A 12,790-nucleotide genomic window follows, 5' to 3' on the forward strand; every position below is an offset into this window, starting at 1 on the left:
TAAGCCACCCAGGTGCCCCAACACCTCCCTTCTTGATATGAAAGATCAGAACAGGGGCATCTGGGTGGCTCAGTCGGTTGGGCGTCTGACTCTTGATTTTGGCTCAGGTCATGATCTCAGGGTTGTGAGATCAAGCCCTGCGTCTGGCTCCTTGCTGGGTGTGGAGCCTGCTTAAGATTCTTTCTCTTCCTTTCCTTCCACCCCTCCTCTGCTCCCTCCCCCCACTCTCAAAAAAAAAAAAAAAAGATCAAAGCAAAACTGAGTGTTAGAAACATCTTCTTTCTCTCTGTCAGAGCGCAGACAGGGAATCCTACAAGGATTCAGGGTCAGCATAGCAGTGATCAGGCATTTGACGTTAAACTCTTTCTCCCCAAATTAATTAATGGTGTGGCCCTGTTTCCTTGGGGGAAAAAGTGTTTATAAAAAGATAATTTTCAAAAGATCCTACTAAAGCTGCTACTGTCAGACTGCAGTGACCCCTTAACCGGTCTCAGGTGCTTTGAGTTATAGCGACTCCGTGTTTTCAACCTTTTCAAATTATAATGTGCTTGCCAGAAGTTTCCATAGAAACCCTGGTCATCCTTTCTTCCATTCCAGCCTAACCCTAACCCTACCTCCAAACGCCTCCTCTCTGTGTTTTGCCCCATCTTTTCATTAAATCAGTTTCAAGCTTGATTTTGAAGTTAAATTTTATTTTCCCACAGGATGCTCCAGTATTTAGGCAGTGACATTTTAAAAAAAAATTGTTTTTGATGTTTATTATTTTTGAGAGAGAAAGAGAGAGAGCAAGCAGGGGAGGGGCGGAGAGAGAGGGTGACACAGAATCTGAAGCAGACTCCAGGCTCTGAGCTGTCAGCACAGAGCCTGATGCGGGACTTGAACTCACGAACTGTGAGATCATGACCTGAGCCGTTATTGAGAGTCGGACACTTAACCAACTGAGCCTCCCAGACACCCCTCAAGTACTATTTTTGAATACCATTTCTTATTTAATCTTTGTAGTCCTGTGAGATAGATAACATTTTCCCTATTTTGTGGAATGAAGATGAAAATATGGGTGGCTCAAAGACGCCATGTCACTTGGTCAAGGACACACAGTAATAACTTTTGAAAGAATTGAGCATTTGCGTTTAGTTTTACCTTTCTAAAATTTTTTTATTTTTACGTAATCTCTACATCCAACGTGGGGCTCGAACTCATACCCCCGAGATCAAGAGTCACGTGTTCCAGTGACTGAGCCAGCCAGGCACCCCTGTGTTTATTTTTTAAGATGACGTTATGTTCACAGATCCTGACACACATGCGTAGCTGACATCGGCGATTCTCACAGTATGGTTTCCCCACCAGCACCATCAGTACCATCCAGGGACTTAGTGGAAATGAAATTCTCGGGCTCCCAGCCTGGATTTAGGAATCAGGAACTCTGGGGGCCAGGCCTAGCCATCTGCTTTAATAAGCCCTGTAGGGGATTCGGAAGCATATGTATGTTGGAGAATCACTGGTTTACATCTGTCTCTTCTCCCTCACCTGCTCTGCTTTTAGTACAGGCAGGAAGACGTTTTTGGCCCTCCCCAGGGGTACCCTATCTCCTTGGAAATTCATCTACTTCAGCTGAGTTTAGAACTTTCTGTACTGTCTTGGTTCCCCCCTCCCTTTCAGGATAATAAAACATCTCTAGTCATTGTCCTTGTTTTCCACCTGCTTGTTTCAACGTCAGAGGGCAAACGGGCAAAGTGGAAATTCACGGACTTCTCAGGAACAAAGACTTTTCTCATTTAACTTTGTAACATCACATGAGGGGCGGGTGGTGATCAAAGGGGGCAGTTTTCCCGCTTTCTCTGATCATAACAATGCTTGTGCAGTTCTTCACACATCGTAAAGTGCCCTTCAAATACAGCCATTGATTTGACCCTGATGCTCTGTGAGGTAGGTAAACAGGATCTCCATTTAACTGAAGGGGAGCAGGTCGAGAGCAGCAAGTGAACTGCCCAGGGGCAGGTAGCGGGCCGTAGCATAGCCTGCTTCCATCCCACACCCTCCTGCTCCGGCACCTGAGCCCTCTCCTGGCTTCCTGCTGGCTGAGCTCGGCAGGTGGCCGGGGGGAGAGGGGCGCCCAGCAGAGACTCAGGTGCGGCAGAATGTCAGGGCGGCAGAACTGGCCCCTTCTGGGATTCTCCAAACCATGAGAGACGGTGGGAAAAGGAAGTAGAGTATGGGGGTGCAATGGGTTTAATCAGAATCTTTTTTTAAAAAATGTTTATTTATTTTTGAAAGAGAGACAGATCATAAGCGGGGGGGGGGGGGGGGGAGGGCAGAGAGAGAGGGAAAGGGAGAATCCCAAGCAGGTTCTGTGCTGTCATCACAGAGCCCGTTACGGGGCTCGATCCCATGAACCTGAGATCATGACCCGAGGCGAAACCAAGAGTCAGATGCTCAACCAACTGAGACACCCAGGCACCCCTGGTTTAATCAGAATCTTGAACAAAACAGAATAACACAGGGCAGAAAGGACAGCTTGGGGACTGGCACGAAGCCTGCTGGCTGCTGGTAGCTTGGATGGTTGAGAAATCTCCAGGTTTATTTCTCAGCTCCAAAGTCTTTCTTTGAGAAATGATTTCCTCTCCTGGGTCTTACCTCCGATGAGACCTATTTGCCTGCCTGCTTCTTTGGCCACCCCTGATGCCATTCCCCACCTGCCATCCGGCCACCTTGTCCTGCCCTCCACCACGGCCTCTTTCTAAACTCTGACACCAGATCCCAAATGGCTTCAACTTCCCTGCATGCGCCAGGTAAGATACTATGTGTGGCAGAGTATGTGTGCACACGTGTGTGTGTGTTTGTGTGCGTGTGTGTGTAGTGGTGGTGAGTGGAAGGGAGAAGCAGTGTATCTCCTACGGATAAGAAAATGGGGGCTCAGGGGCACCTGGGTGGCTTAGTCGGTTAAGCGTCCGACTTTCGCTTAGGTCATGATCTCGCGGTTCGTGGGTTCGAGCCCCGCGTCGGGCTCTGTGCTGACTGCCAGCTCAGAGCCTGGAGCCTGTTTCAGTCTGTGACTCCCTCTCTCTCTGACCCTCCCCTGCTCACGCTGTCTCCTCTCTCCTAGAAATAAATAAAACATTAAAAAAAAAAATCTAAAAAAAAAAAAAAAAGAAAATGGGGGCTCAGAGAGGTGCGGGTAGCTTGTTCAAGGCCACACAGCTAGTGAAAAGCAGTATTGGGGTTCCAGCCAGTGTCTCTGACTCCCAGGTCTGTGCCCCTCCACTGGGCCACAGCTGGCCCTCAGCAGGGTATAAAGACTGAGTTGTGTGGATAAAACCACTTCCTTGATATAGGTAGATCAGCCTCACAGATTAAAATCCTAATTTATTTAGACCTTCAGAAATGAGCTAGCTTGGGGCGACTGGGTGGCTCAGTCGGTTAAGCGTCCAACTTCAGCTCAGGTCATGGTCTCACATTTTGTGAGTTCAAGCCCCATGTTGGACACTGTGCTGATAGCACAGAGCCTGTTTCAGAACCTCTGTCTCCCCCTGTCTCTACCCCTCCCCTGCTTATTCTCTCTTTCAAAAATAAATACAACTTAAAAAAAAAAGTAAGCCACTTTCAGTTTGTAGCAGTTCTGGAGGTAGTGAGTCTTCTGCTTGTATACCCAAGTGCTCTATATACCGGATACTCTTTCTTCCTGGCCACCCTCCTGTGCCTGGCTTCCTGATAGCTTAGAGGCTAATCTGCTTTCACCTTTTTGCCAGATATGGATTCCGATAGAAGAGGCTAGGCTGTTTGAACCGATCTCCTTCACAGCCTGATTCCTGTCCCTAACCCAGACTCTAATGCAAAACTGCCATTGCCACCAACCCAGGCAATGATATCCAATGGCCTCCCCTAACTGAGCCAGGTCTCCAGATGTAGGCACCAGAAAGTCTCAGTTACTGCAAGCATTTTGGCTTCATGGAGGGAAATAACAGTTATAACAACTGGTCTCATGCACCTGATCCAGTCCTAGAAGGACGCTCTAATTTTTATCACTTGCCTTCATCTCTACCATCCTCATCAGTATGGTGGAGAAACGGAGGCTCACTGTGGCCAGGCAACTTACCCAAGATTACACAGCTCCGAAGTACCAGAATCAGTGTTTGAAACCTAGAATTGTCTGCAGTAGAATTGTCTCCGTGTGCCTTGGAAACTCTTTTCTGGGCTGCCCGACATTCGCAAGGACATTTTGGCTGCAGTGGTGAACTGGGTGGTTATCATTAGGTAATAGCCTATTACAGTAATTTTTCCAGCTTAGCATTGTATCTTTATTAGTTGTTTTGAAAAATTTTCAAACCTATGAAAAACTGAAAGAACTGAACAATGAACACTCATATACTCTTCACCCATAGTCACCAATTATTAGCATTTTGTTAAATGTGTTCTTTCTCTGTGTGTAGATATACACATGTACAGTGTGTGTGTGTGTGTGTGTGGTGTGGGTATTTTTTGTTGGAAACTTTTGTGACACTTTGCAGATACTCAGACTGAATATGTCAGCACTTAAGAGTGATTTCCAAACGTTTTTCTGTGGATTCTAAGATCCCCAAAGCAGCTGCTAATCAAATTTTGTGGCTTGTAAAGCTGATAGAAGACAGTGTCTTCTATATGACAGTGTCATATTTAACTTCAGGTTACAAGGTTTTGTCTTCATCAGAATAGCCCCATTGTTCTCTGTAACTGCCTTGCAAACAAGTGAACTTTGGAACTTACAACATAGATTGAGGCTACTATAAGCTCACTTTGTCTATGTTACACATTGAGCTTCTCAGAAGATATAATTTGCAAACGATTTTGTTGCTCAGAATGTTGGAAAAGCCCAATGAGCTCCAATGAGGTCTCTTTCTGGGTCATAACTGATAGCAGAAGCCTTCTGCTTGGGAACCTCAGGACTACATGCACTCAGAGGGTTGGGGCTAATGACCCACAACATCACCCCTGAATGGATCATAAGCAAGAGCAAGTGGTAAATGTCTCATGAAATAGGTTTGCCATTTTCATGTCCTTATTCTTTTAAAAAGTATGCACACATGCACTCATTTAAAAAATTGTTTAATGTTTATTTATTTTTGAGAGAGAGAGAGAGTGCATGCAAGTGGGGGAGGGGTGGAGGGAGGGGGGACAGAGGATCCTAAGTGGGCTCTGTTGTTGACAGCAATGAGCCCAATGTGGGGCTTGAACTCACCAACTGTGAGACCATGACTTGAGCTGAGGTCAGATGCTTATCGACTGAGCCACCCAGGTGCTCTGCACACTCATTATTTTTTCACAGTCATCTCGATGACTTTTGGGGTGATTGAGGGGTGGTCTGGATCCAAAGGTCAAGAAAGAATTCTTGAAGATGTCTTTGGTGCAAAAAGGTGATTTTATTAAAGCACAGGGACAGGACCCGTGGGCAGGAAGAGCTGCATGGGGGTTGTGATGGGTAACTGTTTATATACCCTCAGGCTGGGAGGGAGTCAGGGATAGAGTAAGTCTCTAATGAATTTTGGAAGCAAGGTTTCCAGGCCCTGGGGGGGCTAGCTGTTGCTAGGGGGACACCATTTATTACCGTTTAATAAAACCTCAGTCATGAGACCCTTCAGATGTATATTGGGGGCTGTAAGCTCGGAGGATGATTGCCAGCATATATCTTGGGGGAGTTGAGATAAAGGAAGTAGACTTGCAGGATCCTCGAGGTTGGAATAAGTTAAGATTCCCTTTTGCCCCCAGCAAAGTGTCATCATCGAGGCAGCTGAGCTCCTAGAGGGAGGTCACTCTGTCTGCTTCAAGGACTTGTCAATGGACCGTAGGCAGTCAGGAAATTTAATATTTCATTTGCCTTAGTTTTGCCACATCGCACTTGAACCCCTTTCCTTTGTTCTTGGGCAGCCAGGAGTGTCCGAGGAACATCACACATATTTCTGGAGGAGGCGTGCCAGCCTGTATCTTGCCCTCAGATTACCCCCACACTCCCTCATCATCAATGTATGCACATACACACATAGAGAGCGGGCATTGTTTGCTTGGCTACCCAGAACAAGGATCCCAATGACGACCACGACGATGACAGCATTAGGACAAAAGTTCGCATTTACTGAGGGTGAAATATGTAACAGGCGATCATCTAAATGCTTTGCCTATAGTATCTCATTTAATCTTCAAAAAACCATTCTGAGAAGTAGGAACTATCATCATCTTTGTTTTACAGATGAGGAAACTGAGGCATAGGGGATTAAGTAATGTGCTTGTGTACCCACAGCTAGTAAGCAGCTGGGCTGGGGTCCAAACCCAGGAGTCTGACCCCTGATGCCTCACTCTTCACCACTCAGCTCTTCTGTTGGCTGGGGTGCAAGGGGGGAGGTACTCAAACCAGAGAGCTGAAAGCGAGTGGCAGAAAGAGTGGGGGGCGGGGGGGAGGCAAAAGTGGGGAGGGAAGGTGTTCGGCTTTGCAGAAGCAGCAGTTCCTGCCAAGGAGCCTCTCAGCTAGGTGTTTTACCTGATAGCCCTTATGTGAGCCAGTCTGAGCTGGTTTGGAGCTAAGGATCTGCACAAAACTCCCCTCTCTACTCCCCCCTAAATTGTCCTGAAGTTACGGTTAGCTCACTATACTACTAAGATCTCCTGTGGGCGGAGTTTTCTGCCATTTTTTGAACATAATATATGTACTGGCATGTGGACATGCTAGGCGTGAGCAATTGAACCGAAATGCCTAAGTAATAGAATATGTGTAAATTCCTTAATGCGCATGCAAGCTCCTTGCCCCGCCCCCCTAACGCACTAAATAGAACTTCCTGTCCTCACCCCCCCCTCCCTGCCCCCCCAGGGACACAGTGCTCTGAGAGATCTCCGTCTCCTTACCTGTAACAAGTCATCAATTGTTCTTTGCTTTCAAACACTTCCTGGGTTGTGTTCAAGTTCATGCACCCCAAGCGGTGACCGCCTTGAGTTCAGTACTGCCTCCCAGACACGTGTACGTGCATGTGATGGAGGTTGACTGACACTTTTCCACTAAGTGCTTCTCTGCCCAGGTTTCTGGTTAGCATTCTGAAGCAGTTAAACAAGTTCCTTTTAAACATTTGTGTTGTTAGTTTGATGATGAATTTAGAAAATGAATATAGGAGCGCCTGGGTGGCTCTGTTGGCTGGGCAGCTGACTCTTGATTTAGGTTCAGGTCATGATCCCAGGGTTGTGGGTTTGAGCCTTGTGTCAGGCTCTGTGCTGAGTGTGGGGCCTGCTTGAGATTCTCTCTCTCTCTCTGCCCCTCTTCCCAGCCCCTCTCCCGAATTTAAAAAAAAAAAAGAAAAGAAAGAAAATGAGTATAAACATATTCAGGATTGTTGGGATAGCCACCTTATAACCAAACAGCTATAAACGTAAGAAGTTTACATCCAATTTTACATCTACGAATATTTGTAAGTTGTTAATAATAATATCAATGGAAGGTCACCACCAGGCTCCACAGTATATATTTTTTCCTTTAAGAAGGGCCCCTATGATACTTAAATTCGACCAACACAGATTCTTGTGGTTCTAGAAATGAGATGACCAGCTCTTTCAGTATATACAGCAACTGCCTCTACCTAAGCAGTGCCTGGTTTAGGAGATTTATGGTAAAGCCATGTTTCCTAGGAAGTCAGTACAAAAAGCCAGACTTCTACCGGCAGTTTCTGGGAGAGATAAACTTTCCATCCAACGCAGCTTTTTACCTTTTTCTCTGGGAGATGTTTATACTAGAAAGGGCTCAACTGGGATATTTATCAGCCTCTCCTGCTCCTGCGGGATTTGGTGGGATCGATAACTGACAAGGATAAAATGCGCTGGCCATCTCAGGACCATGGAAAACCCGGAACTGAGGCTCAAGAATGCCCCCTATTTTCGTTGTGAGAAGGGAAACAGCTCTGTCCCCGTGTGCCAGACGTGTGAAACATGTGTCCTGGCCTGGAAGGTCTTCTCTACCAAGGAGTGGTTCCGGAGGATTGGTGAGATACCCCAGAGGCGGTTTCTGGTCAGCATCCTGGAGCAGTTGGACAGCTTATATTTGTTACACTATTTCCAGAATCTCCTTCAGGCCACGCAGGGGAAGGATTTTATCTACAGCTGGTCCCGGATCAACCTCAGCAGGAAGGAGGGGAAGATCGTCAGGTCTTCCTTGAACCAGATGTTGGATAAAACGGTCGAACAGAAGATGAAGGAGATTCTGTACTGGTTTGGAAACAGCACCCACCGGACGAAGGCAAATTACACGCTCTTGCTGCTCCAGATGTGTGACCCCAAGTTGCTGTTCACTGCGGCCAATGTCATCAGAGTCCTGTTCCTGAGGGAGCAGAACAATGTCTCAGGTAAACAAGGCCACAGGTGGAGACCGGAGGGCCCCCAAAGGCGAGGAAGCCAGACGTCAGGAGCCCGTAAAGGAGCCAGACGTGTGGACAAGCTTAGGGAGACAAACTTAGGCTTTTCCAGAATGGAGAATAGAGTCCTGACATGCGGTCCCGTTTGCCAAAGGAGAAATTGCAGAATGTGACTTCCTCCTAGAAAAGTATAAAATGCAAACACAGAGGGGCGTCTGGGTGGCTTAGTCAGTTGGGTGTCCGACTTTCGCTTAGGTCATGATCTTGCGGTTCGTGGGTTCAAGCCCCGCGTCGGGCTCTGTGCTGACTGCCAGCTCAGAGCCTGGAGCCTGTTTCAGAGTCTGTGACTCCCTCTCTCTCTGACCCTCCCCTGCTCACGCTGTCTCTCTCTCTTCTAGAAATAAATAAAACATTAAGAAAAAATGCAAACACAGGAGGTAGTACAGAACTTTTAACCATCCAGCCTTTAGAATGGATTTAGACCCAGTTATGGCTGGCCTGTGCCTCTAATACTTATTGCTGGTGTGGTTCCTGCGTTAGTGGGTTCGAGATTAGATGGGGTTTGGGAGGGATGTAAGGGGGAAGCTTCTAAATTGTTCTGGCCTTCAGTTTGCACTGCACAGAAACCAGGCCAAGACGTCAAAATTTAGCGTTTCCCCATTCATTCCGCCATATTGCTTGTGCGTGTGCCTAAAATCCAGCCTTGAAGTGGTGTCTATTCAAGGCTGCAGGTAGCAAGAGGGTCAAGTAAGGGTAGCGCAGGCGTCCCCAAACTTGCATCTGGATCACTGGGAAGGCTTTTGAAAACACAGAGGGCTGGGACCCTCCCCCAGAGCTCCTGACTCAGCAGCTCTGAGGTGAGTGTGAGATCCTGCATTTCCAGCAAGTTCCTGGCTGCTGCTGCTGCCGGTGGCCTGGGGTCCTCCCCTTGAGAGCCATTGGTCTAGGGTGCTGATGAGAAGTTCTTGGAAATAGTTGGCCAGCTGGGTCAGGAAAGCAAAAAGAAACCGGAAAAGAGACAAGGGATTAGAGAGAGGTCCAGCCCCGGTTCAGTGGGGGATGGGGGATTGGAGAAGACTGGGAGGAGGGATCAGATGATCAGAGGGAAGAGTCTCAGGGGAGGAGTGTCAGCGGGGGGAGTCTCAGCGTCTCGGTAGCTCCGTGTTTGAGCTCACGAAGGTGGGGAGTCCCTAAATGTCCATGAGATCTGTTTTGTTGGTCATATCGATAGCCTATTAGCACCCAAAAGAAATTCAAAGCTAGACGACCCAGGGGACAGTTAGATCTCAATATATGCCACTTGGTTTCTTCAGTGTGTTAGGGAAGTAAAAGAAAGATAATCGAGAATGAAGAGCTGGAGAAAAAAAAATCAGAGAATCCTACAAATTGGATCAGAGATCAACCAGTCCAGCCCCTCAGTGTCGTAGATAAAGAAGCTGCAGTTCAGGGAATCTGAGTGACATGGTCTAGGCCACGCAGTAAGGGGCTTGAAAACCAGGCCTCCCGGAGGGAGGATATCCCATCTTGATGTACTGCCCCCAGGAGCTGGCAGACTCCAGAAGGCCTGGCTTGTACACACACACACACACACACACACACACACACACACATGCATGCGCACGCACACGCAGTGTTCTGTGGTTGTCTCAGAGACTTTGGGCGGTGACCATAGGAATCAGCCACTTGCACTGGAGCTGTGTAAGACCAGTTTCTCCTGGGTATGGCCCCTGGCCCGTTTCCTAGGAGAGTTTGTCTCTTAAGAAGTTAAATTTTCCTTTCTTGCTTTCCCTTTTTTTTAAAGTTTGCTTATTTATTTTGAGAGAGACAAACAGTGCAAGTGAGGGAGGAGCTTAGAGAAAGGGAGAGAGAGAATCCCAAGCAGGCTTTACACTGTCAGCACAGAGCCTGACGTGGGGCTTGAACTCACAAACTTCTGAGCTGAAGTTGGATGCTCAACCGACTGAGCCACCCAGGCTCCCCAAAGTTAAATTTTCTAATTTGGCTCAAGGGCAGTTCTTGTTGAAGAAGATTAAGCAAGCGCCGCAGGAAAAAGTTTTCTCACTTCAGGCTCCTGCCCACAGCTCTTACTCTCTCTACTTTCTCTGGGGCTCTGACACATTGTGCATTGTAGGGGGGTCGGCAAAATCTAACAAGGAGCTTCCTGCAATTTTTTTTTTTAAATTTTTAAATGTTTTATTTACTTTTGAGAGAGAGAGAGAGAGAGACTGCATGAGCAGAGGAGGGTCAGAGACACAAAATCTGAAGCAGGCTCCACGCTCTGAGTGTCAGCACAAGCCTGATGCGGGGCTCAAACCCACGAACCGTGAGATCATGACCTGAGCCAAAGTCGGACGCCCAACCGACTGAGCCACCCAGGCGCCCCAACTTCCTGCAATGTTTGCACAGAAACTCGGAGGCCCCGAATAAAACCTGACGTATCTGGCCTGGTCCATATTGTGTGGATTGAAAAGAAGCAAGTAGAAAGAAAACTGGTTTTCTCCACCCCCTTTCCTCCACACGCCCACTTAAGGAGCGCTCTTGTCTTGGCTTTTTGATTTTCAGGGTTCATTCAGTCTACCGGTGATGCGTTCGTCTCCCCGGAAAAAGGCCACCTCCAGTCTGAGGCCTCACATGTCTGCTGGGCAGCCAGAACCAAGAACACATCCTTCCCTTTGTCTAGATCTCCAGAGAAAGAAGAGTTGCTTGAAAATATGGGGGACGAAACATCTTATGCTGGTAAGTCAGCTCGTAGCAGGAAAGCCAAAAGATATGAGACTGGGAAGTCGCAACGGAGCTGGAGCGGGGGGCAGAGGTGATTTTGGAAACAGATGTTCATTTGACACCAACAGTGTGTTGGGCTCACGGATACTGATTACGTCATTGACTCCCACATCGGGTAAGGGGAGGAACGAGCGCTGAGGTCAGTCATTATAACCCTAAAGTCCGTGTTTTCATTTCTCCATCCTGGTGCTTCTGAGAGGCGCTTGGACATAGAGATCAGAAAGGAAAAGATCAAGGGTTTCCTTTGAAATCAAGAGGCTGCAATCTCTCGTCTGGCCTCTTTGGCAGGGATGGGCCCCTCTAGAAATCAGCCCACCGATACCTATTTTTATAGTAGTGGATTCAGTGTTGAAGAGGAAATAGAAGTAGTGAGGATTTGGAGCCTAACCTTAAGGCTCTCCTGAGCTGGTTTGTGAAGCGAGGTCTGAACGCGAAATAAATACAAGCAACACAAAGCATCGATTCTCAAACACTTTTTTTTTGTTTGTTTGTTTGTTTTACAAATAGTTTATTGTCAAATTAGTTTCTACATAACACTCAGTGCTCATCCCCAAAGTGCCCTCCTTCATGCCCATCCCCCCCTCCCCCCCACATCCATCAGTCCTCAGTTTTTGTCAGCATTCAAGAGTCTCTCATGGTTTGCCTCTCTCCCTTTCCCCCACCATTTCCGCCCTTCTTCTCCCCCTTGGTCCTCCGTCAAGTTCCTCCTAATCCTCCTATACGTGCAAACATATGGTATTTGTCCTTCTCTGCCTGACTTATTTCGCTCAGCATAACACCCTCAAGGTCCATGCATGTTGCTACACATGGCCAGATTTCATTCTTTCTCATTGCCATGTAGTATTCCATGGTATAGATAAACCACATCTTCTTGATCCATTCGTCCGTTGATGGACACTTAGGCTCTTTCCATGTTTTAGCTATTGTGGAGAGTGCTGCTATGAACATTGGGGTACATGTGCTCCTATGCCTCAGCATTTCTGTATCCCTTGGGTAAATGCCTAGCAGTGCTATTGCTGGGTCATAAGGGAGTTCTATTGTTAGTTTCCTGAGGAACCTCCACACTGTTTTCCAGAGGGGCTGTACCAGTTTACATTCCCACCAACAGTGCAGGAGGGTGCCCGTCTCAAACACTTTTTATATGGAACATTCTAAACTTCATAAACAGATAAAAAACAGCATACTGACTGCCCACATAACCATCACTCAACTTCAGTAATTGTCAACACTTGACCAATTTATTTCATTCATTTCCCCCTTTACAAAATTAAGTGTTTTTTCTTTGGTGTAATTTATTTTATTTTTTATTTTTTTTTTTTTTTTTGAGAGAGATGGAGAGACAGAGCATGAGCGGGAGAGGGGCAGAGAGAGAGGGAGACACAGAATCCAAAGCAGGCTCAAAGCTCTGAGCTGTCAGCACAGAGCCCAACGCGGGGCTCGAACCCATGAACCGTGAGATCATGACCTGAGCCAAAGTTGGATGCTTAACCGACTGAGCCACCCAGGTGCCCCTTTTGGGGTACTTTATAGGAAATGCCAGACCCAATGCCATTTCACCTGAGTGGGACAGGGTTTGATACTATAGGCATCTCCTTGAACTGGGAAGCCTGCAAACTCCTTGTGTCTTTGGTTTGGGAGATATTGTTTCCATT

General features: G+C 47.2%; 1 protein-coding gene across 3 annotated transcripts in view; it reads left to right on the top strand.

Moving 5' to 3' along the window:
- The first annotated feature begins 7,647 nt into the window (after positions 1-7,647).
- Positions 7,648-12,790, top strand: part of CDRT1 (CMT1A duplicated region transcript 1) — a 34,210-nt gene continuing 29,067 nt past the window's right edge. For all 3 annotated transcript variants that reach the window (XM_039227396.1, XM_039227397.1, XM_039227398.1), the window contains exons 1-2: positions 7,648-8,348; positions 10,920-11,093. In XM_039227396.1, the coding sequence (XP_039083327.1) occupies positions 7,844-8,348; positions 10,920-11,093 (679 nt within the window). In that variant the 5' untranslated portion in view covers positions 7,648-7,843. The remainder of the gene's footprint in view (positions 8,349-10,919; positions 11,094-12,790) is intronic.

The sequence above is a fragment of the Hyaena hyaena genome, unplaced genomic scaffold (genome assembly GCF_003009895.1).
Source record: "Hyaena hyaena isolate Hyena2069 unplaced genomic scaffold, ASM300989v1 scaffold_27, whole genome shotgun sequence".
Lineage (NCBI taxonomy): Eukaryota > Metazoa > Chordata > Mammalia > Carnivora > Hyaenidae > Hyaena > Hyaena hyaena.